At 41.8% G+C, this 26124-nt stretch overlaps 2 protein-coding genes across 10 annotated transcripts; both read left to right on the top strand.

Annotated features, from left to right (window-relative positions):
* Positions 1 to 2927: 2927 nt before the first annotated feature.
* Positions 2928 to 18235, top strand: npy7r (neuropeptide Y receptor Y7). The gene is made up of 2 exons (XM_064326477.1): positions 2928 to 3318; positions 14468 to 18235. The coding sequence occupies exon 2, from the start codon at positions 14503 to 14505 to the stop codon at positions 15631 to 15633; it is 1131 nt and encodes a 376-aa protein (XP_064182547.1). The 5' UTR covers positions 2928 to 3318; positions 14468 to 14502; the 3' UTR covers positions 15634 to 18235.
* A 1926-nt stretch (positions 18236 to 20161) lies between these two features.
* prelid1a (PRELI domain containing 1a) lies at positions 20162 to 25835 on the top strand. 9 transcript variants are annotated; one of them, XM_064326469.1, is made up of 6 exons: positions 20162 to 20315; positions 21951 to 22072; positions 22389 to 22614; positions 23985 to 24098; positions 24505 to 24583; positions 24810 to 25835. In XM_064326469.1, the coding sequence occupies exons 2-6, from the start codon at positions 21981 to 21983 to the stop codon at positions 24938 to 24940; spliced, it is 642 nt and encodes a 213-aa protein (XP_064182539.1). In that variant the 5' UTR covers positions 20162 to 20315; positions 21951 to 21980; the 3' UTR covers positions 24941 to 25835. The 9 variants fall into 9 exon arrangements, with proteins under 9 accessions (XP_064182539.1, XP_064182535.1, XP_064182538.1 ...); XM_064326465.1 differs by having other exon boundaries at positions 20178 to 20310; XM_064326468.1 differs by lacking the exon at positions 20162 to 20315 and adding an exon at positions 20421 to 20560.
* Positions 25836 to 26124: the final 289 nt, after the last annotated feature.

The raw sequence follows: 26124 nt of genomic DNA, 5'->3' as shown, positions 1-26124 counted from the left end.
GTTCTGCTACCTCAGGACGCCTAGCACCTCCCCCTCTTCGCACCTGCACTTCCAGAACACGTCTCCTGTCTGTTCTGGCCCCACGATGGTGGAATGACCTCCCTGTGGAGGTCAGAACAGCTGAGACACTGACCCATTTCAAACGACGACTGAAGACTCACCTCTTCAGGCTGCACCTCTCCCCATCCCTCCCTACCCCCCTGTAAATTACTGTAAGCTTAGGGTTGTAACTAGGCAGCTGTTTCGTAGGTGACTTAGGTGCATTAACTGTCTTAACTACTGCTTGTATTTTTTCCATAGACTGCGTTGTTGCCGTTCTCGTTGTTTAGTGTTAATCAGTTTAACCTTCAGGGTCCAAGTTGAACTATGCGGTTGTTCCCTGCACTTGGACCGGTACTTCTCTCTAGGGGTTTCGTCATACTTGTTCCTGGTTATGGTTATACACTTTGTTGTACGTCGCTCTGGATAAGAGCGTCTACCAAATGCCTGTAATGTAATGTAATGTAATGTGATGGAAATGCAGTCCTTTTCAGGCCAAAATGTGTAACTGCACAAGGAGGCGGAAAGAATCCTGCAGAACACTTTCAGAAATATTAAGTGCACTTCCTTCCCTCATCCAGGCGAGTGCTTTGTTGGATATTTAGAACTCCTGCATTTGGGGACAGCTTGCCTGCTCGGGAACTGACTGCTTCCAAACAGTGAGTCTCAGCCAATCAGTTTGCAGGACTGTGTGGCAGGACCAATCATAGCCACCCATTTCCAGCTAACAGTTTGCAACTGAAGACCCATTCACATGTGAACCCCAAGGCCAGTCTGTGAGAGTGTTGACAACCAGGGTTCACTTCTGAAACATCGCAGACTTTTACTAAATTAACAGGGAGTGGAGTCAGAGGAAGACCTTTCATACGCGGCTTTATCCTGCAGTCTAAGGGTGCCTGATCAACCAGCAAGATGAAGCACAGACCGCTACCTAACTAAACCTTCCCGTATCCTGGGTTATGGAACTGCCAACTGGGTATAATCCCATGGAGCTACCAGCCACAATCAACACGGGCACCTTCTGGATTTAATCGGAGATTATCAGGTTCATCCCTGTACTACAGCATGGTGGAAGTATCACTCTTGATGGCGGTACATCAATCACATGAGCGCCGGCTATCCTCCAATTCAAGCTATTATCATCCCACAAACCACCCTGCTCTAGTTCTTTATAGTCTACTGCAGATTGATTGGCATCTGTATTCAATCGGACTGTCAGATCAAGAATCCAGGCCCAAACTTCACCCAACCGTGCTGCAAAAGGTCTGATCTATTCTCACATTCCCTGGGCAGCCATGATACAAATTGAAATACAGTTGGATGCATCATCAGTGATGTAACTTGGGGTCACTGGGTGTTCCAGGTCTCTAAACATCAGACAACCTTGCCTAGGCCACCCAGCTGAGGTCAATCAAGTCCTGACTTGTATCCAAGTAGCATTATGTTACCCAGTGATTACTCCTGTTGATCCAAAGCCATATTGGGGCTCCTTCTGCAGCCTTTGTTGTGGTCTTGGCGGTCTTCTACTTCTAGCTCCGACCGTATCATTAAAAGGTGTAATTTAATACTTTACCACTGTCAATAAATTCTGCAAGCCATATTTTATGTTAGCATTGAGGTAATATGGCACAGATAAGTTAATAATGCATTAACCTAGTTACCAATTACTTTTTTCTGGGGTAAAAACTAGATTTATTAGTCTTATTTGTCAAGACAGGCAATCTTGTTATGTGCGAAATAATATGGGCTTTTTCAAAGAGTTTCGCACTCATTGAAGGATAATGGATCTGTGTATACAGTAACCGGGAAATTATTTTTCCAAAAATACACGAAGATGACCAGTCATTTAACTACACGGGTGCTCGCCATATAATCTTAATTTTAATACGACGTTTCAGATATCCAGCATCTGAACTGAAGCAATAAACTTTGGTTTAAGAGCAACACGTGTTTTAGATGCGTTGCACGTCCTTGTTCAAAATGTCCATAAAGTCATGAACAGCTATGGCTGGTATGTACAGGGACCGGTCGTCTGAAGACAACTCTGTCCCTCTGCCTGGGGCGCTCACACTGCAGCCTTAGTACAGACGAATTAAAGTCTAAAACGATAGTGTGGCTCGCGGGACAGTCTATCCATCGCTGGGATGCACTTTATTCAGCTGCCCTGCACCTTACGTGCGGGATTTGGCACAGCCGTGCCTCGAGCAGTGTTGACAGACTGGGCCCAATTGGGATGCTTATGTTATTGTGCGGAGAAAAATGACTTTGGGCGGGTTCACCGTTTTCAAACCCTGGCAACACTGGCCGCGAGAGTCACAGCTGGCGATTTGAAAACGTAGAGTAAAAAAATTAGCCAAAACACGGAGTGATGCCAAGAGAGCTTTACTTTAGGTTTTTATGTGAATTAATCCCTCTGGGGAAACATGCATGCAGAGAAAAACACAGGAAAACAATGGTGGGATACTGCTTAAAGAGGTGCTTCAGAAAGAGACTTTCATCACGGACCGCGCGATTGACAAAAAGACGTTGATTACAAAGGTGCAACAGTTCCTATAGGCTACCCAATTTGACTTAACATTTACGCACCGGAGCCTGTGTCCCTTCGCAGATATTAAATCAGAAATCGGAATTATTGTTGAATCATTCTAATTTGCAGAAAGCCTAGGAAGACATTGATACTTATAAAACACAGTATTAAATCCATATTTATATTTTTATATGAAGCATAACCAAAAGTAATATGTTCTTATTTGTCAGTCGCATTGTATGATAAACACTGGGTACAGATGCAGGGAATTAATATACTATTTATTAATTTATTTGTTTCCCACAATTACATTTTCGTATTAAATTGCTCATTGTGTCAATGAATCAGATATTGCGCGGACTCCCCATACTATCTTGTCTAGGTATTTCTGACATCGACTAGTGTTGATTTTGAAGTTCGGTTTTGTAGGCTACATGAGAAGCAGATATAAAATTTTTAAACCACAAGGTTCTTTTCCAGAATGAAGCGCGTGAATTCGCAGTGCGTTTCTCCCTTCCTCTTCATTCCATGCGTTAGCCGTGGGGGGCGGGGAGGGGGCTCCCTCCTTTTTTTTACCCGAACAGTCTTTACAGTCATTCTCTTTTCCTGTCGTTAGAAAGTGCCGTGGTAGCTTTTGATTCGCTTCAAGGTGTGAGACGGAGGAGCTGAGAGGATTCTGACTTTGGCACGCTTTACCTGGTCGTGCAAAGAGGTTTCATCCGTGGGGGATAGCCTACTAACACCCAAGGCAGGTGAGTTTTTGTGTTGGACAGTACTTTTAATTAGGAACAGTCCCCGACGGAGAGCTACTACGCGCAGTCCGATAGCCCTGTTTATTGTAGGCTACTTGTCGCTAGGGGGGATGGAGTTATATGCCTCAAATGCAATTGACTAACATACAATTGCGCATATGCTGCGCGTTAGGATTCAAACTTAAGATAGGGACTATTTCCCGTGCCCTGTTTATCTTAATGTAAATTTAAATGATTTCAACATTAATAAATTCGACCAGTTGCTGTTTCCATCCTTCATTCGTAAAATTTAAGAAGATGCTATGCGGTTGGGAGAGCGCACCCCTAAACAGGTGTCACATTGTACTGAAAGTCTCAGTCTCATTTAGGTATGGATCGCAGAACTGGTCTCGTGCTTTTCTCAGGAGGAACAAGAAAGGGCCCATGGGCTCTATAATTAGCATGGTATGGATGATAAGTATGGAATGGAACCAAAGGGCGCGTATTACACCGACTTTGATTAAATGGAGCCCAAGGGAAACGGACAACTTGTGTATATGCCTCATAAGATCAGAGAGTGATGTGATAGCAGAGGCCAGGTAGCTGTCCTGGGTGCTGCCCAGTCCGGCCACCGAAAACAGCACCGGATCAATAAAATTACCACCCGGGCTTTACCAATGTTTCAGTACATTGTAATTGAATGCAATACATTTATGTTTAATAAATAGCGTCTCATTACTTAAAGTAATGCGCCCTCCCACCAACCCATGTACTAAATTAAGTTATGAGACGGATAATGAGCGCATTCTGTTCCGTTACGCTTAACCGGTAGCAAGCAATGGATCATAGCGGCGGTCAATCATGTTTGCTTGCGCAGAACCTGCATCGGAAACTGCTGATGCTGATGATTTTATTTATTTATTTATTTATTTATTTATTTATTTATTTATTTATTATGTACTTACTTATAAATGTACTTTTCTATTGTATAATAAATGTATTGCATGGAAACAGGTTATGTTTAACCCCACATCTTAAATATATATAATTTAAATATAAATAATTTCACAGAATGAGGTTAACAAGGGGAAACAAGCTGATGCCAACATTGTTGTCATCATCACCATCACCATCACCATCATCATCATCATCATCATCATATAACATATAAAAACTTATATTTCCTCACATATGAAACATTAAATTCTATTTGTATATATGTACTCTACACGGCTCTATGGCTTATTTTTCCGGTTCACTTCTCTTACTCCGCACTCGTGAAAAAGGTGTCTCTCATTCAAGCCGACAGCACCACGTATAGTTTCTGCTAATGCTTTCTGATTGGATTGTTCACTGTGAGGCTCAAACGCAGACACAAAGCATTTGCCGTTTTTACGTATAAACATTTTTTGCTTTACAGTTTTCTCCAGTGCGTCATTATCTTCAAAGACAACATTTTAAAATCTCGAACGGCAAGAAATAATTTGAGCACATATGAAAAAAGCATGATACCAGCTAATCTGATGTTTTGTCCTGCCATGTGAAAATGATATATTATTGCTTTTCTATTTTAATCTTTAGTCTTTTTTTTTCTTTCGGCCATGGGCATAATTTTCATGAAATAAAATTTCAGTTCAATGAACATCATGCGTTCCATCTTAGACATAGATTTAAGTCATACAATGGGGTAGTATTTTTCATGCTTTGATTGCCTTGTTTTGACATCAATAGCACATATAGATCTGGCTGTACTATTGTTTGTGGTAAATATGTCTGTCTAAGTGATAGTGGTATTCAGAGAAATCTTGTGTTCATAGGTAACTGAGCAATTAGCACTTGACAACAACAAAAACAACAACAGCAACAACATAAATCGACTACCACTACTCCTACTACTCATACTGATACTATTACTACTACTATTAATACCATACCAATAATAATAATAATAATAATAATAATAATAATAATAATAATGTACCAGTATTGGTCTCGAGGCAGGTGAAAACATGGAATAACGAAAAGAGTATTTTTCTTCTAAATGTCTCCAACTCTGAATGTTTGTTGTCCTGGTGAATTGTTCTATACATTCAGCCGATTAAATCTGTAGTCTTATCATTGTGAGAACTGGTTTCACAGCGTGTACACGGAATTTCAGTATCTCCACACCATTCATCATCAAGAGCACACACTCTGTATCTCTCTCTTTCACTCTTTCTATCTCTGTATGTCCCTCTCTCTTTCTTTCCCTCCCTCTCTGGTCTCTGGACAGGCCAGGATCACTTCATCATGTTATTATGCTGAAAGTGGGTACTCCACGTACTGAGATGTTTCCTGATTGTGTCCTATCTACAGGTAATGAGCCTATGAATTAGAGCTTGGTGTGCAGAGGGACTGCTGTTGTCAAGAAGATTTTGAACCAACTCTGTTTTGATTCCACGTTCAGATAATGATAATGAAATCTTTCTCTAAAACTGGTTCAGCATACACACATGGGGCATTATATTTTTGCGTCTGCCAGCTGTGGAAAGCTCAGCTGTAATCTCACAAAATCTCCAGCAAAACAGATAGACCTACAGTATGGAACACATTCAGCCATTCAATAATACTTTTTATTCTATTTAATAATAATAATATAAAATTATTTAGAAATATTATAATTATTCTTATTTGTCTTAATAATAATAATAATAATAATAATAATAATAATAATAATAATTGTGTTATTAAGGACTGCTTTGCAACATACATTTACCAATGAACCCACATAAGTACACATGAAATATGATTTATATATTTATATATGTGTCAGTCTTTGTCCAGATGATCTATGCTTGAGATCCTTCACAAATAAAATATAGTTTTCTTTGACACATTTCTCACATCATTTTGGCCCAGGTTGTGCCTCTGGAGTCACTGCTGCCTCCTGAAAATTCACTTTGGAGCCGGTGACTATTTTACACTGAAGAGGCCACACGGCACTGCAGAAGAGGTGTATTCCTCTCTGATAATGAGTGCTAACCTGTGGGAACCCGGTACATAGTCAAAGAGAGCGGCTAATGGAAAAACTGAACCATGGTCACCTGGCTTGCCTTCGGGTTTCACGGAACCACAAAATGATAAAACTCTGTAAATCTGTGCGATGTCCGTCTAGCGTCGACCCAAAAATGAAACCGATAAATAAAAAATAAAATAAAATAAAATAAAATAAAATAAATAAATAAAAGGACAAGCATTGAAGGGTACCAAAAAATCAAAAATGAATGAGGCTGCGTTTCCCCATGTGGTAGCCTACTCCAAGCCAGCCAGGGTATAAGATCTGTGTGTTTGTACTGTATGGTTCCTTTTAACACCCGATATGATTTTTATGCACAGATCATCCCTGGCTCTGTTATTGTCAGCACAATTTGTGACGACGTGGTTGATCTTGAGAGGCAGCTGAAAACCGTTATTCTTGGCTAGATTATGCACGGTCCTGCACAAGAGATCTTTCTCAGCAATTTGGCTGCGAATGGAAACACGTCCTGTGGCATTTGAACTTGAAAGTGACTTGGGACTTGGACCATTTATTCCACCCTCTGCGCTAAGACTGGCAGTTTGTCAGCTCACTGTTTCACAGGCTAGCAGTATCGCTTAGGATCAAAGGATTAACCTGACTGTAAAGTCTCGACATTGAAGGATTTTATGTAGCTTTACAGAAAAAAAGACAGGATTGGGTGATTTTAACTAATTCATCTCATCCTAAGAATATTTGAGAATGATAAGTCGGTGCTTTCAGTGCTTGTCCAGAGGTCTTTCCGATTAGCAGCAGCAATGCAGTTTGACCACACCGAGAGCCACAATCATGTTACATAAAAATCAAGAAAATATCCAAACTCCGTAAAAACCAAACCCCTGAAACAAGACAGTGGTTGTACGTTGTAAATGCAAAAAAAGAAAAAAGAAAAATAACATTAAAGAGAACAGAAACCGAAGGGTAAAGGAAAGAAACATGCCCTGGGGAACAGAAACTACAGGACTCACTTTGATTCTGTCTGTTGCCATGAGCAACACGGATGCATTTCTGGTTGTGTACTGACCAGAAATGAGGAACACAGCTCCCTGGCTAATTTGAACTGCCTGCCTGTGGGACCACATACATCCTCACAGACACGAAACTTCGGCAGAATTTCCCTCTCAACAGGTCATATACCTGCTTACCAGGAAGCACAAAGTACAGATTCGAATGGACTTTGGTGACATTTTCTTTATAAATACGCCGTGCATTGGCTTACATGTTCAAAGACACACTTAATGTTTTTCATATTACGAAATACGCACAGTGATGTTGGTAGCCTACCACCTTTTTTTGTGAGTGATGATGGCCAAAGACAACAGTGTACAAAACAATAAATAAGCCCCTGCATTGCTCAGCCTCCCCGGGTCTGGATTGTTCTGGAAGCACCAGGGATGTCACACTCCATAAGCCCCCTTTAAAGAGCCTCCAGTGCCATTCAGCACTGATAAGAGTTTCAGTATAATGGGGGTGTAAGGGTGGAACTGGAACAGGTGCTATTTATGATAAGTGCTTTTTTCTTTCCTGCGCATCCCTCCACACGTGCGCTATTCCACAATCTCTCCCGAACACTCCTTCAACGCGCCTCCCCTGTAACCTGTTTTTTGCGTGTAGATAAACGTCGCCTATAGAACGGTGCGCCTCTAATTCAGATTTCACATGTTGTCTCTCTCACTCCGAGACGCTCTGGGCATGGGAAGAAGCTGGGTGTTTCATCGCTGCTATTGGGGGGGTGGGGTGGGGTGGGGAGGAACGCATTACATCACAGAGCGCCGAGTTTACACTCCGATTTAAGAAAACACGCGCTGGTCTGATTTCTCCGGCTCCAGGATAATAGGCCAATGTAGTGCCCGCTGATCATTTGGAGGCCATGCGAGAACATCGCTCTGATGCACGTTAATGCTGCTTTTGTGGCCCTTTTTTTGGCACCATGGAAACACCAATACGCGCAGCAATCTGACGCGTACGCGCCATTTTTCGGGCCTGTGTGTGCATTAGCGTTATGGGAGTATCGTGCTCTCAGCAAAAAGAGTCACACGCGGTGTGTGATAAAACCCTGACAGATATGTGCTTATGAGTTCTAGTGCCACTTTTCAGCTTCAGGGTCATTTACTGTTTTGTGCATTTAGTTTAGGGCCTTATTTACTAAGACCTTTACCAGATGCAAAACCTTTTAGCGTACGCAAAAGTGATAACCAATAATTGGTGCAAAACAAATACCCCGACCAATCATTGTTCATGCCATTGGTTTTCTTTGTGCTAAAAGGTTTTGCACATGATAATGGTCTTATTAAATTAGGTCTTCACTGTTTTGTTCAGGCCCTTATGAGCTTGTTGTTCCTGCACCTTGCCTTTAATGTATTCTGTGAGTTATTCTGGACAGACGTGTGGGGCAACTTAATAAATCAGTATGTAAATACTGTAAGTGCTGCTGGGTGGCTCACTCTGCTACAAAATTCCAGTTTCCAGTGTAAGGACAAGCCCCAGTCTGGTGTGGTATCCTGCCCTTGCTGAATTGATGGAGGACATGCAGTCACAATATCCTAATAGGGGCTGACAACATCCTAATTGTGGGGCATCTTAATCATTAGCAAGAAAAAACATGGCTAGAAACTATTTCAAAATGAATATATTCCAAAAATCAATTAATCGTTTGTTTGGATGTTGGGCTTTTTGGCATAACACCTTCCCAGATGGTGAAGACTTGGGTAAAAAAAAATGAGTGGTGCATCAGACTCACTCTTTCCAAAAACTAATATTTAATTGCCTGTCTGGCATCTACTGGGCAAAGCTCACTTTAATGGAGTGTTCCTGTCCCTGTCTGTAGGTATAACAGTCAGACTTTGTCTTTGGTTTAGATGACATTTAGTTCATCTAAAGGCCCCCACACAGTGACCAGGGGTCAGGTCCACTCCACAATCCTGCCCACTGGAAACAGAGATAAGCGGGCCATGGACAGCAATGGCTCCATAATTACCAACAAGGGTTGCCACAGCAACAGATGTAAGAAAGGTGTTGGAGACGGTGTGAGAGACCGATCTGGCTAGTGAATGTTTCAATGGATAGTGGGGGATAAAAAGGTCACAGAACTGTGGCAGTTGTCTGTGCTGTAGCAGACTCTATAACCCCAGAAATAGCCATGCTACCCCTGGTTCTATTTCAAAGAAACCGATAAATCCATACAGAAAACATTACAAGCGGAACCTCTGAGCTGGACTGTGCAGCAGATCATAAACACTCTTGAAACATTTCAGTGGCTTCAGTGGATTTTTACTGATTTTTGGCAAGTACATTCAAGAAAGTTAGTTAGAGTAAATATCTCATGGTAATGAGGCACATGAATATTAAAAAGCACTTCAAAGCACTTTTTTTTAAATGGACACTGGTGCATTACATTGCACTTCCATGTAAATTCTGAAAAAGAACCCAAAGTTTATTTCAACCCACTGTAGTCCTTGCAGAGGGCTGTTCTGAAGAACAGTTGTGTTATAAGAACTGTGTCCATATTCATGAAGAATCTGAGATTAGGAGTGCTAATCTAGGGCCCAGTTTCCTCTGTCCATATCCAATATATCCATTATGATCCAAACGGCAAACCCAATCCAAGATGGGTATTCCTACTCTGAGATGCTTTTCAAATATGGGCCCAGAGTGCTGTTCATGCATATGTGCCTATTTCTAATTCTGTGCATTGAAACAGAAAAATAAGAGCATAGATTTTCAGTAGCAATTTAGGAAGAGGAGTGAGCCCGAACAATCAAATAAAAATGACTGAGACTCCAAATTCATCGTTTTGCACACTATCCAGTATCCAGCACAAAAAGTGAAGAGGAGGGTCACTAGCATTTCTATGATTGATGTCACATGGCGTTAATCTGCTTATGCTGTTATGGAGGAACAATTTCCTTTCATTTCGGCTGGGGGGGGTAGCATTCAAAGCTCATAACTGATCTGCATACTGTGCAACATTTTTGCCTGTAAGAGAAAAAGACATAAAACCACCACAAATGTAACTAATTAGACCCGACACAAGCAGCATGTGTAGGATCATTACACTGGAGGATTATTAACCTGAGGGCCTTGGAAGCAACGAGCTCCATATTGGAAATGTGGGCATTAGCCATCAGTTTATGAAGTGGCAGATAGAATGCTCATTTAAAATGGGATCTGGGGATATAGAACTGTGCATGCAGACTAACGAGATACGCAAACAGACAAACAAACAAACAAACACACACGCACAAACATGCTCACAAAAACAAACCCATACACTGGCATGTGCATAGGCATACAGACCCACTCTCGTGCATATGCACAGTCACATGTGCATGCACACGGACACTCACAAGTCTGCATGCACACACACGCAAACATGTTCAGAAAAACCAACCCATACAGTGACATGCGCATACTCACCCACATACTTACACACGCATACACACCCATTCTTGTGCATATACACAATCACATGCATATGCACACACACAGTCAGAAGTATGCATGCTCCCACAGCCATACACAAACGCTCTCAAAGCAAACGTGGCAGTGTTGGGGCTGATGTTCTGGGTCCTACTCAGCAGAAGACACTCCACCTGGGGCACTTTCCCATGGTGCTTTTCTCTTGATTCTGTGATTAGAGGTATTTCCCATATGTCATTTGTACAGGCCGGGGGGTGGGGTTGGAGGCAGTTACAGCCTTACAAAAGAGCCACAGTATGATTCTACCAAACCCTCAACTGAACAGGCGAGATTGCCGCTTAAGGCATGGCCGTGGGGTCTCCACGACGACAGGTGGGGTCAGGTGATCAGTTTAGACGGGCGCGCTCGCACTGCGATCTGGCTCTCGTCAGCGTGTGGTGTCGGAGTGTTCCCCCTCGTGGATCGGGTTTCTATCGATCTCCGCCCTGCTCCCGTTTGATAAAAGAGCTCATTAACCTTCATGATATTTAGTGGTAATCCAATTTCTTAGCGCATTTGCTGTGTTACATTTAACCCGACACCGGCCGCGTGTTGTCAGGGCAACCCGTTATCTGGCTTTCGCGCTTCAGCGTGAATGAGGTTCCAGTGGGTTCCTGCAGGGCTCTTGCTTGTCAATTAACCTTTTCTTCCACATTTTTATGCATGTAGAAGTCCTCTACCCACCCCCTCACAAAGAAGTAAAGCTTGTGATTCTTGGAACACGAATACATGGATGATTGATAATTACTGTTGATTTCTTCTAAAGATTATGCACATTTATTATAAGAAAATGTCACCCATTTTTCAAAACAGTAAATACAATGTACTATACAATGTCTTAAAAGTCACATTTTTAAAAATAATTCTTTTATAATCCCTTTTTCCAGTTCTTAAAATTTCATTCTCATTTTGAACCATTTATTTTGAAATGATCCTTTAATGTGAACATCTAATTCTCCTTTTCAAAATGCCTACTCTTCATTAATGATGATTTGTTTATCTGTGTCAAAATCATGCAGCTCTTCATCGGTAATCATTTTGGCATTGCTCGAAACGCTGTGCGTGGGTTGTGTGGAAGCTAGAAACTAGTCAGTGGAACAGCTTGACTGACTCACGGTTAGCTTCACAGTCAGTGACCACACCTGGCAGGGCTGTAATGGTTCTGCTACAGGCCTTGTTCTGCAGATACAACAGGACCAGGTCATCTGCGTTCATTGCCATTTGATTGATATCTATATTGAACAGCATTAGATGTAAACTGGAGCTGCAGACCTGCCTCACTCCACTCCCCCTTGTGGAGAATTACATTCTTTCACTGATCTTTTTTTTTTACAGTTGCCATATGCTATATATATGCCATATGCTACTCATTTTAGTAGTTGTCATATGCTATATACTGTCTTGGCCTCTTATCCACTTTTCTAACTGCCAAGATTTTATAAAGTAATGAAGTCTATTATTTAGTTTCCTTATTTTCAAATTTCCTTATTATTTAGTTTCCATTTTCCTTATTTAGTTTCAATATTTTGTTGAAAAGGGTATCTCTCTCTCTCTCTCTCTCGGGCTGCTACACTAATTAGAACAGTATTGTACTATTCAGAACAGTATTGTACTACTTAAAACTATATAATTGTATTCTTTATCTATGCTGGGCTGTGCCTGGCTTTTAAGTATTAATTTTTGATCTATCCTAAACAAAGGAAGATGTAAAAAATATATAAAAACAGTAGGGTTATTGACTGATTATTACTTTTTAGTAAATTAATTAGAATTTCTCATTTTCAAATTAAATTATTTAAGCACCTGTACAATCGCAATATTACTTCCATTTTTTTCAAGTTTTACAAGTTTTCATAAGACACAACAAAAAACTATACACAGACTTCCAAATGTATTAATGGGAAAAAGAAATTCTCTTTGATGGGAAGCATAAACATGAAGGCTGGAGCTCTACCATGGTGCATCAGGTCTTTAATGGATATTCACTTCCTGATTGGCGTTCACTATCTGATTGGCGGACCAGATGCACACCTGATTCATGCATTTACATCTGACTGGTCTGCCAAAAGATGTAAATGTAAATGTTATAATGTAAATTGCTATGTGGCTAATGTAAGCAATGTGTTCTCCAAAAGACTAATGCCAAATTCTTCTGTAGTGGACTGTGCTGCCGCTTTTAGGTTATACTAAGCAAACATAATAGGTTTAAGATCATAGTATTTGTTTCTTTGTGTATAATATACCTATTTTAAATTATTATTTTGCATGGGGTCTTTATGTGTAAGGCCATGCACCTTTTCTGGTATACAATATGAGATTGTATGTTTTCTTAGGTCCATGGATATGAAGGAAAAAACACTTTGACAGACAACTGTTATATGTCTAGAATGTATTATGTGTTCACCCTCTGGATAATGAAATGTGCAGGCAGAAACAGGCAGTTCAGTTCAGTGGAGGGTGTGGATGGTTGACTGGCCATTTCCACACGCGCGATTGATGTTTCACGGAGACATTTAAAACAATGTTGCAAACCGTCTTTCTTCTTCTTCTTTGTTTGAGGGAATTCTGTAGGACAAAGTATCAATGTGAATCACACATGGATTTTTACAGGTGATAAATCGGCGTGAGAAATACACTGATTCCAAATGGAATATGTGGCAGTCTCTGGCTGGAGGCCATCTTAGTGAACGGTACCTTGTCCTGCGTGCATTATGTCTGTAGCCGTATGAATAGGAAGGTAAAGGGTAAACAGAAATGCAGAGGAAGCTGAAGCGGTAAGATGCCCTTTGAAGTAGACAGGAGGATGCAGATGTCTCAGCCGTCTTCAGCAGTCGTGCCCATTTGTTATTGAAAAACTACAATGTGATTTTCCTCGGCCATGTATCTCCAGTTATACTAGTGGACAAAGCAGATCAGTTATCCTCTGAAAACAAGAGGGTACAGAGGGTAAAAAAATCTATCTGTCTATATATATATATATATAAACACACACAAAGGGAAATCTGCACTGATTCCAAGTTTTCTGGTTAAACTGGGATGAGTCAATAAATTTTTTTAAAAATTGCAGTAATTACAACACTACAATTACGACTGAATGAATGTGTGCCTATTGAGGCATTGTCTTGATGAAATATTGAACCAAAAGAGTGGGTGAACAATAATTCAGTTGAAAGAAAATCTTTCTTCCTTTTTATCCCTTGCTTGTGTTTGATTTGGGCACTTCATTTTGTATTGTCATTCGACTGATTTAATGTTGAGTTTTTGTAGGGTAGTTTGAGAGTGTGTCTACAAGGGAATTTATTGTACTGTGTAAAAGTTCTGACCGTATGAAAAGGAAAAAAAAGCAAGCACCTCACTTCCATGTGTATGGAAAATGCCATTGCACATTTCTTTTATTGAGTTAATTCAACTCTTAAATATTATGTGTCCCACAGCTTTTTATCTGAACTCTTACAAAAGTTGATTTCACACTGAGCACCTAATGAAACAATAATGAGATCGTTAAAGTTGGTGTCATTCGACAAATGTTTCTATTTGTGTGAAATACTCTAAATAAAGCTCAGATGTATTCTGATGTATACTGTACCACAGTTAATGAAGTAATGCAAGAGCAGCCATTCATGGATTTGCTTTGTTTATTTGATTTTTTTAATTCAGGGGCTTGGCCTGTCCTTGCACCCCTTTCTGTGACTATGGGCCCTTCAGATGCCTCCAATTGCTCAGAGGAAGCCACGCCCATCAGGAGGGAGACATCCAGCTGGCCCCAGGGAAATCTTGGCGATGACGTCACGGACATGCACAAGCCCAGCTTTGCCAGCGACTTCACCAAGCAGCTGGGGGTGCAGGTGGCGCTGATCATAGCCTACTCTTTGATCATCCTCCTGGGGCTGGTGGGCAACTCGCTGGTCATCCACATGATCGTGTGCTACCGCAACATGCGCACCGTCACCAACTTCTTCATCGCCAACCTGGCGCTGGCCGACCTGATGGTGGACAGCCTGTGCCTGCCCTTCACGCTGGTGTACACCCTGCTGGACGAGTGGAAGTTCGGGGCGGTGCTGTGCCACCTGGTGCCCTACGCCCAGGCCCTGAGCGTGCACGTGTCCATCCTCACGCTGACCGTCATCGCCCTGGAGCGCCACCGCTGCATCGTCTTCCACATGGGCCAGCGGCTCTCGCGGAAGGCCAGCTTCATCATCATCGCCGTCACCTGGGCCGCCGCCGCCGTCCTGGCGGGCCCGCTGGCCATCTTCCGGGAGTACCGCCACGTGGAGATCCCCGCCATCAACCTGCGCATCGCCGTCTGCTCCGAGAAGTGGCCGCACGCCACCAACCGCGACGGCATCATCTACAGCCTGTCCATGCTGCTGCTCCAGTACGTGCTCCCGCTGGGCGTCATCAGCTACGCCTACGCCCGCATCTGGGTCAAGCTCAAGAACCACGTCAGCCCGTGCAGCCGCAGCGACAGCCTCCACCGCCGCCGGAAGACCACCAAGATGCTGGCGCTGGTGGTGGTGGTGTTCGCCGTCTGCTGGCTGCCCTTCCACGCCTTCCAGCTAGCCAGCGACCTGGACCTGGTGCTGAAGCTGAAGGAGTACAAGCTGCTGTACACGCTCTTCCACATCGTGGCCATGTGCTCCACCTTCGCCAACCCGCTGCTCTACGGCTGGATGAACAAGAACTACAGGAACGGCTTCATCATGTTCTTCCGCTGCGAGCACAAGCCCGACACCATCCACCCCGAGGGGTCCTTCCGGACCCGCTCGCTCCGCACCCTCCACCTCAACGGCCACGCCGCCGGCCACCCCCGGACCGCGGTCTGAACCAGCTTCCGTTGCACGTGTCAAAGTTTATTCATTATTTCATTTTCACTCAACCACAAAGTCACCGGAAAGTTCCTTTCCGATTTACAGGAAGGATTTCAGTTATAAGGAAATGAGGAGAAAGGGGAGCAGGTGGGATTTACACCGCAGATCGATTGTGTGAAGGGTGAAGTGGCCGGATTGAGAATCTGACATGGACAGCTGAGTGAACACGCCTACTCTTTAGATATGAGATGCAGGCTCTCTGGTGACCGCAGTGTACCAGGACCTTGATTTAAAGCCTCGCCTGAAAGATGAGCATCTCCAGCAGCTGCCTGTCTCCATCACTGTGTTGAGGAAGGGTTTTTCCACTTTGTGCAGAGGAATTACTGCCCCCTACTGGCCCACTAGCATCATGTCCAGCAGCAACCTGGCTTCTCCTGGAACTCATACACAGCACTTGATTTCACTGTAATTCTGGCACATTTATGTTTTATGAAGATATGAGACATAATGTTTTGTATCAGTGACTGTCCTGCAGGACCTGTGGTGACTGTCCTTACTGCATACTGGAACACCATATGCTCATGAGAAGAGCTCATCCAAGAGTACAGGGGACGAACATCTGGAATTATTATGCAGTATTAAGACTGAATTATTCCACTGTATTATGACTGGTACTCTTCCATTACATTATGACTGAATTATCCTATTGTATTATGACTGGAATTATTCTACTGTATCTCCCTAGAGCGAAAGAGGAATTCTCCTCTTAAAGCTCCAAGCATCTCAATGTCATAACTTATTTTGCTTGCGGGTCTTTGTGTAATAACCCTGTGCTGAATTATCTGTGTTTGGCAGCCATTTGTTTTGGGCTGTGACTTCCCTTCGTGTCTGCTTTAAAAAGCACAGTGTGTCAAAGTTAAGCCCTGACTTCAGCTTTTTGCCTTACTATGTTGTTCACAGTTTTAAATAACAGTGCAGTGTTAACATTTGAGTGTTTTTTTTCAGTTCTGTTGGCTGGTGAGCCTGTTTGTTAAAGTTCACAGGAAGTGAAGTTTGCTGGATGGAAGAATGTCCGCCTACACTGCCTTATCTCTGTCAGTCTGGATGCTGGAAGCAGTTTAAATTAATGAGTTGGAGGCTGACCTTTTGGCTTAAGTCACATTTGAGAGGTCTGACAACAGCTCCGAATGTTAAACAGCTATTTGAGCATGCTGTCATAGTCTGCCAACCTTGCTCAGTACAGAGCATGTTTTTTTCATTGCCAGTCGGTTCATTGTTTTCATTCAGGAAAAGCTGAGGATGAGAACACTGAAATCAGACAGAAACAATCATCACTAAAGTGCATGTGGCTTTGGTGAATAACAAATCCATATACCCGTAGATAGACACCAACCAAACCCGTTTGCACAATGTCACAATTAAAAACACATTCAGGACACACACAATACTTTTCTTTGTGCTTGTGAGATTTTTGACTGTCAGAAAAACCAATATTAGATGAACAACTAGTTCAGAACACATTCTCAGCACACTGATTTCCACAGTGAAGCTTAAACAATCGTATTTTCAAAAAGGCATCCAAATATTCTTTGATTTTCCTTATATATTTATTGTAAAATTGTAAAATCCATGAATGTTTTAATAACTAGCACTTCCATATTTGTAGTTATATCTCTCTTCCTCTCACTTTCCCTCTCTCTCTCTCTCTCTCTCTCTCTCTGTCTCACACTCTCTCTGTTTCTCTGTGCATGAGTGTGTGTATGTGTGTTGTTAACTATATTCTATAAAACATGCATAGATGTAAGTCAATCTAAGCTGCTTACAAGGCACATATATTGCCATCTGTTCAAAATGATGCTTTGTAGATTTTTTTATTTCTTCCTCTAACGTATACGGAAATATAAATCACTTTCAAGGTGGAAAATCTGTCTAACATGCTACATGCTACATGCTTGACATTATAACAGTGTTTAGCTGATTAAACCAAAACAATTTTCACCACATGGTACACTAAAATGATGTTATGTTCTCTCAGATAATTTTTTTTTTAGTCAACCAGAATATTTATTTATAATGCAATTGGATTTTCCACTTCAGCTTCAATAGCTTGCTTAATGTTATTATAATAAGTGGTTACTTTACCTGTGCTGCCACTTCAAGTTCAGCTACTTCACAGTCATTGCATCTGTGAAGATGACCAGCCTTTGACTCTGGAATATTATGTAAGAATTCAGAGGTACAAAATTACAATCCACCCACATCCAGTTGAGCAGGGTAGAGTGGAAAATGGGATAATTGTCTCCAAAATGATCACACTGTTACTCACAGTGTCAATATGCTTCTCAAAATATGGATCTATCTCACTCTGGAGCAAATGATGTGAGCCTCAGGCAGGTTACTGGGGCTGTGTGGCTTTTAAGGGTATTAATATGGTTATTCTATGGTATTCTTTTTTGTGTGTGTTATTTTCAAGTTTATTGAATGTGATGTTCAAATAATTGATTAATATCTGAAATGTATAGATACATGTTTTTGAAAATTTGTTTTACTATAATCTGTTTTATGTACTGTGGTGTGTGTGTGTGTGTGTGTGTGTGTGTGTGAGTGAGAGTGTGTGTGTGTGAGTACATGCATTTGTTCATAAGAACAGGACTTGCCTCCATACTTATAACATTCACCAATCAACATGATGTAAGTTACATGTTCCCACCAAATTCCAAAGTAAAGCCTTGATCATTTAAATGTATATGCATGCTTACGTAAAAATCGACATTGAGATTACTCCAGTACTCATTTTGCATAGGCTGTGAACATGTCATAACATGTACAGTTTGTGTATGATGGAACATATGAGTGCGCTCAAACACTATAATTTCATATATTTTGAAAGTCCAATTGGAGGTAAAGTCTACTTATCTCTCTTATGGTAAATCAGGGAGATAATGTGTTAATATATTATCATTACATTCAACTTCACCTTTTAATGTTAGGTATTATGTTTTTATATGTAATATAAAAATACATGTTATGCTTTCTGGACAGTGTTGTAAATTATTCTCTTCTCACCTAAAAATGGGTGGTCTTTCAAGTGACCTAGTGGACCAATTGTTTTTGCTATTTTATTGTTCAAATAAAAAAATAAAAAGCTTAAATCTGAGATATACCTCATGTGAAAAATGACATTTGTTGGTTGTGTTCTATGTACAATGATGGTTCTGTATAGTGGTTAGTATGCAAAACTCTTTCCCCTTGTCTTGAGTACTGATGACAAACTGTTGTCACCAGATCTTCAACATCAGCTACTTGCATGACACAAACTTATCCTAACCAGAACTCCAAAATGCAGCATCGCTGACAAATACGTCATTCTGGAAATCACCTGTTCTAGCATGGCCATGCAGGGTTGTCACATTAAATAAGTCAAGGTAATCTCACTTTCCACAGTCCATTACCCATGTGAAGAATGCTATTACTTAATGCAATAAGATTTTTTTTGTCTTTGCATACGACAAATAAGGGCATTGTAAAATACACCAGATACAATTATTTTTCATAAACATAGTTAATAAGGCATTATTTGACAAGTCAGTGAAGTACAGTATCCATTTTGTAAACATGTAGTCATATATAGTGTACATAAATTATCCACATGATATGTTTAAATATTCCATTAATGGCTTACAATTGTTAAGGTTAGTTTCTTGCAATCTGGGCGGTTAAACTAAACTAAACTAAGCAGCGTTATAGCAGTTCAGAAGAATTAAATTAGACTGTTGGAAAATGACGAGCCTAGATGGCATAAATGCATAGGCTCACAATTAATTTGAATGTTCTTATCTTACCCAGGGGTTTCACTGTTGCGCCCACCAGAAGTTTTAAACCCACAACTATTTTTTTAAATTCATAAATCCTGCTCCGTTAGTATGACTCTGTTTCAATAGATCACCTTTGTAAGTGATTGGGTGACATTAACTTTAGTAATTAAAATTACTTTAGTAGCAAAGGTGTCCTGTGGCCATAGCGCTCACCCCGGGTGATAGTGCTGGTAACAAAACAGATGAAAAAGAGGTGGTGGGTGTCCTCAGTTTTTCCATTTCATCACCCTGTGGGTGCTCACCAGATGCAGACACGTCAGTATGTGAAAGCGAAAAAAACAACTGATTTATTTTTTGCAGTTAAATGCTGCCATCTTGGGGTCAATGAAAAGATTACATGTATGCTCACGGCAGGAATAATTTTCTTGGGTCTTCACCACAGCTGTACAGTGTTTGTGTGCAGGCTATGATGCATTACACACAGCGTCGCAAACATGTCTTCCGTAAGCGCGTGCAGTGAATATCCCTTCATATCAATATGCACACAAATTGGAAAGGGCGATAAATGTTCATGTTTTATTGTGGCTATTTATTTTAGCATTTGTAGTCCTGTAACGAGCAGAACTTTCACATACAGCATTTTTTTCTAAGGGAAAATACAAACAATATTTCCAGCAACAAATTTTGGAATAAAGATAAGTGGGGCAAAGTTCACACTACTGTACCAATTTCTGTGTTCATATCCATGGTACATCCGGGTATGTCTATGGTAGCGACTGACCTCGAGCACGTTTCACATGTAGCAAGTCAGTCGAACGGGAAGCTGGCTAATGTTAGCCGTCCTGAAAATGCAACGAACTCACTAATGCGGCAGCTGGTAAGGTAAGTGATTTGATGATACAATTAATTATTAATAATAACGTTCTGGTGTTGCCTGTTTTAAATTTTAAATCGTTTCTTTTTCTTTTTTAGATTAACTGGGTCGGGTTATGTAATCTTTAGCCAGATAATGAATTGAGTGGCTACTATGTGACCGTTATCTTGGGCTGTCAGTTCTTACCATGTAGTGGAGTTATCTAGTCTAGTATTGATATTGATGTCGGAGATAAGTTTGCATGTTAAATCCTGTCAGTTTGCTAAATATTTATTTATATTTCTGAATTTGTCATGTTTCCTCGTCCCACGGTAACATGGTAACACAGATAGCTTGAAAACCTAACATCTGCGTTTATTCGTAGCTGTCAGCCTTAACCCGATGCAAGTTAGTTAATATATGGTAGCTAGCTAATTGTTAGCTAGCCACCTAACAAGATCGATATAGATACTAGGTCGTAGGTGGTTCATGTGTATGAGCCTCAGTGGAAAAGTAAGAACGAGCTCTGACGTTGGCTGAGATCTGCCTATGCTTATTATATTCAATGGACTGGCGTTACATTATTATCATTCCCTGCGCTTTTTGTTATTAACTTCAGTCTAAAGTAAGATTATGAAAAGATCAAAGCTATGTGGAAGGCAGCAGGCTATAGCTAATGTTAACTATCCACGCTAAAGCCACCCACTCTGGTAAACTAGCTCAAGAGGAACGTTAAAATATTCCTAGACACACGTTTACTAGCGGCCATATTGGGGAGAATGTGGTCTTATTTCGCTATGTTCACAAACGTTATTTTTCATTTCAAGTTAAGTTGACGTTACATGGTTAAAGTCGTTCATTTAGATAAATGCGCGAGTTACCGTTAACTATCTTCCTCGTTAGGGCTAGATTAGCTTGTTTGTGTGCCACACAATAGTGGCCTTGAATGAACTTGTTAGCCTTAGTTAGGTAGTAGCCAGTTAGCATTGCTCTGTCAGCATATTACCGGAGGTGCGAGAGAAAAGTTCACGGCCTCGCCCAGTTAGCCTATCATATTTATTTCTTTGCTTTAGCTACTTTAAAATGATTTGCACTAACACAAACTCTTTCGCTGTGTTCGGTACGTTTGGTCACTTAGAATATCGTAAGCACCAGACACAATCGAACAAACATGGCTCTTGCAAAACATTACCTAGGAAACGGAGAAAACATCAGAATAGAAGGATAGAATAACGTTGGTTAAGGCAACTTTGTTGCTCAGATTTAGAAATCTAGCCATCTCTTTGCTTAGCCCAATGCAGAATTATGCAGTGTATTATTTTTTGGTGCTGTGGAATAATATATTAAGGGAATGTTGGATTAAACATTGATCTATGGTGCACGTGCATTCTTGAACGAGGCACTGTGTTTGCAGAAACAAGTAATGTGATTTTATTTGAGAACTTTTCAGGTTAATGCTGCTGCAGTGTGTTATAACTTGTTCAGTAATTAAATGTGTTTGTTACTCTTGTGTTAAGCATTCAATTTTCTTAGTGTCATTGACTCCTAAGTTTCTCTGGATAAGTGTGCCTGCTGGACAGAGTTGACACACAAGATTAGAAATGTACCTCTTGCAAGCATCCCCGCTATTGCTTCTGCTAAATGAAGTGTTCCCTTTCCCACAGGAGACGGCTTATGTCGGTATTGCGGGAACAATGGTGAAGTACTTCAGCTGTATTGGGGTTCTGAAGAGCTCCTGGGACCAAGTCTTCATTGCATTCTGGCAGAGGTACCCCAACCCATACAGGTAAAGACCCATCAGGTACCCCAGTCTTTAGAGGTGAAGACCCAGGGGGTCTTCAACTCTGATTATAGGAACTAAAAATCACTGACCAGTTCAGACTTAAAAAACCTAGAGAGGAAATGTTCATTGCTGAAGTAACAAGAAAAACCAGCAGTACCAGTGTTGAGGTTCCCTGATCCAAGCAGCGAGGGAGCCATTTCAGAGAGCCGGGCTTGGTCAGAACTAATTTATATGTTTCAGTCAGTGTACTGACCAAAGACATAAGATATTCCCTGTCATTCAGTAACCGCATCCTGACCGATGACTTCATGTGTTGCAGTAACCATGTCCTGACAGAGGATATCGTGTTTCGGGAGGTGACCCCGGACAACCGGCTCATTTCCAGACGTCTCTTGACCAAAACGAGTCGGGCCCCTCGCTGGGCGGAGCACTACCTGCCGGTGCATATGGCCCGCTGCGCCTACATCATGGAGGACTCCATTGTGGACCCCCAAGCGAGAACCATGACCACTATGACCTGGAACATCAGCCACGCCCGCCTCATGGTCTGTCGCTGACTTTCCACCTTCCCTCTTTTTGGCTGCCCATGACCTTTTTTAGCTCTAGAGGGCCCCTACATTTATGACTGGTTGCTTATCTAATGGCACTTAAATATTTAACTCATAAACCCTTATATATGCTGTATATGCTCTGCTCTAAAAATATTTAATAAAGTTTCATGTTTCAACTTACAAGGCAGTGAAGATTTCTTAGGTTGAAAAGTAAATTGCCTTGAAAATTAGAGGCAAAAATGCTTTTGCCATGGTAATGACTATAATGCAGTGAAGGTTGTATTGTTGTAAATTGATGATGGGCAGAATTTTTATTATGTACTGTATGCTTTTACTTAGTGCTCATTTAGATTGCTTATGACAGTGAAGTCTGTTTTTAAGAAGAGGCGCCATTTACGTGGTAGTAGGACCTAGCTTCAGGTATCGTCTGCACAGCTGTTTCAGTAGCTTGAACACAATAAGATGAAGCCACACATCCTGCAACGAGATCGCCTGGCATCGCTCTCGCCTCCCACTGGTGGTTGCTTGTGGGCGTAATAAAGTTTTTAAATCGAGGACAAGTTGCACATCGGATCTTTAATCTGATTTGGTTGTTCCCCATCCTTGCGGTTGCTTCGAGACTATTACAAATTCGCCTCTCGTTGGAGGATGCGGGATTTTACCCTAAGGCGCGATAACTAGTCCGAATAAAGATCTGACGGGTAAATTGTTCACATTTAAAAACTTTATTACGCACACCAGCAACTGACTGTGGGAGGCGAGAGCGATGCCAAATAATCGTGGGAGGATTTGTGGCTTCACATTTAATGTTGTGGTTGCGAGAGGCTGCAGCATGGTAAAACAGTCCTGCATAGTCCGCCGCTTCAGGTTGTGTAGCGGCCAGCCCGAACTCACCTGCGCATCTGCTCACTATACAGCACCACTCTCAGAAAGGGAAGTGCACAAAGGCACGCATCCCATTTACAGTGAATCTTACGTACAGGAACTGAAACGGTTCTCCGAATTTTCTGTTGCATATGTCACCATGATGACCATGGGAAATTAGATTTCAGTGACGCATTTCCTCTGGAATCTCCCAGTGCCATTTATAGATCTGAGCCGGGAGACAGGTGGCCTATACATCATGGTTTCTCCGGGCACAGAGTTTCCGTAAAGACATTTGATACCCCCCCAGTCTGTGAAAGAGTGGTGTTTATACATGGTTTTGTAAGTGCATTTGATATCCATTTGCCCCAGTATGTGTTTCTACAGCGTGTGTGTAAATGTATTTGGTCCCTGTTGCTGTGTGGAGTTGGTGGTGGTTGACTGGTGCAGGTAGATTGTGTGTAAATGCAGTTGGTCTCTCTCTCTCCCCCTGTCCCCAGTCTGTGGAGGAGCGGTGTGTGTACAGGGTGAATCAGGAGAACGGCAACTGGACACAGATAAAGAGAGAGGCCTGGATCTCTTCCAGTCTCTACGGCCTCTCCAGGGCCTTTCAGGTCAGCTGGCTTTCAGGAGACCTCCCAGCCTAACCTGCACTGCCCGACTCCCAGCCACACCCAATACGGCTGCTGCTGTTTAGTAGCCATTTAATTTATGTGCTTTAGACACAACGCTTTACCAGGGCAAAGTGCAATTGAGCAAGTGCATTGTATCCTGTTATCTCAATATGCCTTAATTATTATTGTTAAGGCTGAAGAATTATGGCTTGAAGCCTAGCTTAACATCTGTATGCCAGAAACTTAGAGTTCAGATGGGGGGGAAAAGGAGAAAGCTTGTTACTTCAGCGATGGCGTCTTGATTAATATTCCCATCTGTTTACTTTGTTGCTTTCTTAATCATGTGGGCAGGACAGTTATGGTGGCAGTTAAAAATTGAGTTTGTTTAATCCTCATAATTCTGCAGGAGTTTGGCCTGGCGAGGTTTAAGAGCAGTGTTACAAAGACCATGAAAGGGTTTGAATACGTCTTGGCCAAAATGCAAGGTAAGGTGATGGTATTTTACGGTTGGAACAAATGTGTGCGCTTGAGCTCAGCAAACTTTCAGTTAATTTGTGTGTGCTGCTCTGTCACGTTAAGCTTCTCATGGTTCCTCCATGTCAGTGGCAGAGGCTGCTAACGGCGGCTCAAGTCTGTTCTTCTCATATTTCCGTATAACTGGATTTAACTCCAACGATGGTGTAAGCCGTGTTGTTTAATCGTGTGTTCCAGGGGAGACCCCCTCCAAGACGCTGGCGGAGACGGCGAAGGAGGCGAAGGAGAAAGCTCGAGAAACTGCGCTGGCCGCCACGGAGAAGGCCAAGGGTCTGGCCTCCCAGGCTCAGAAGAAGCAGTATGTGTAAGGCGCGTGGGGGGTGGTCGGGCGTGGTCCTCACAAGGCCCAGACCCGACATGCTCATGTTCCAGCTCATACCCCGCCTCACAACCGCCCCCCCTCACCCTACCCTACCCTGCAGGCCTCAGCCCTGGCTGAACCCCTCCTGCTTCTCCAAACTCCAGTTCCCCCCACTCTCCCATCCAGTGCCTGGAATTTCACCACCTTAGCCTATGCCATTCCTTCCTCCAGTCTTCTTCTGTTGCTGAATCTCACTTAATCATTTCCTTTATATGCCGGTACCTCTCGGCAGCACGTAGCCAGCTAGCGCACAGAATGACCCAACAACAGTACTTGATTTATCTAAACCACGTGTTTAAGGGTTAATTTGTAAATACAGCTTTTATTCGTTTGGCGTTAGCTTGTGTCCCTGCTTAACTACTTGAAGCAAGCGAACCGGCGTGGCGTTTCTGCACTTCAGATGCTTGACTAGATTGTTTCACAGACCTTCTTCTTGTTCTGTATTTTTTTTTCTCCTGTTACAAAATCGTAATTTCATTGCTTCAAATTGAAGTTATTAGTGTGACCTTGGTCCACGTTATTTGCAGACATAGCCTGTAAGACCTGTCGCGTGAACCTTGATCCATCGTGAGGGTGTGCCGAACGCCAAACTCTGTAGAAACGCTAATGGTACTGTAAGCACTGGAATAGAGTGCATGGGGATGTCTGCAGCGATGTGTATTATTCCAGAAAGTGGACTAAATTTTAAGTGAACTACTGTAATTGTAACTGCCTCCTGAATATGGAAAGATAAAAAAAGAAAAAGGATTTGGAAGTTGAAAAGCTCTAAAGTGTAAAAAAAAAAAAAAAACTTGGTACACTTTAGCAATCAGTTCAACAATAAACGTTTTCTATCAAACTAATATGTTTATTTTGCTTGCTCATTTCCTCCCATTGTCTTAAAGATTTATAGTATGTTAGTATTGGGTGGTTGCATTTTCCTAGAAATCCAGTTACAACATATTTTTTTACAAAACCCACCTAAGAATGCATGAGAAATTCCCTCCTGACCATTAAAAAAAGAAAAAGGAATGGTATGTGTGTTGATGTAATGTTTGTGGAAATGGATATTTTAAGATGCTTTTCCTTTTTGGACTGCCCAATCACTCACGTACTACGAAGCTCATCCCGACCTCCAGTGAAATGTGTGCT

This window comes from Anguilla rostrata, chromosome 3 (genome assembly GCF_018555375.3).
Source record: "Anguilla rostrata isolate EN2019 chromosome 3, ASM1855537v3, whole genome shotgun sequence".
NCBI classification, from domain to species: domain Eukaryota; kingdom Metazoa; phylum Chordata; class Actinopteri; order Anguilliformes; family Anguillidae; genus Anguilla; species Anguilla rostrata.
Note: the sequence above shows the minus strand (reverse complement) of the source record. Positions and strands in the feature narration are given on the sequence as shown.

What these genes read in the sequence shown, in the direction of transcription:
- npy7r (XM_064326477.1), top strand. Translation starts at nt 14,503, where the DNA reads ATGGGCCCTTCAGATGCCTCCAATTGCTCAGAGGAAGCCACGCCCATC.
- prelid1a (XM_064326465.1), top strand. Translation starts at nt 20,179, where the DNA reads ATGGTACATCCGGGTATGTCTATGGTAGCGACTGACCTCGAGCACGTT. An exon ending in ACTCACTAATGCGGCAGCTG is followed by an intron (nt 20,311 to 21,950) that starts GTAAGGTAAGTG and finishes CCTTTCCCACAG; the next exon opens with GAGACGGCTTATGTCGGTAT. An exon ending in GCCTCTCCAGGGCCTTTCAG is followed by an intron (nt 24,099 to 24,504) that starts GTCAGCTGGCTT and finishes ATAATTCTGCAG; the next exon opens with GAGTTTGGCCTGGCGAGGTT.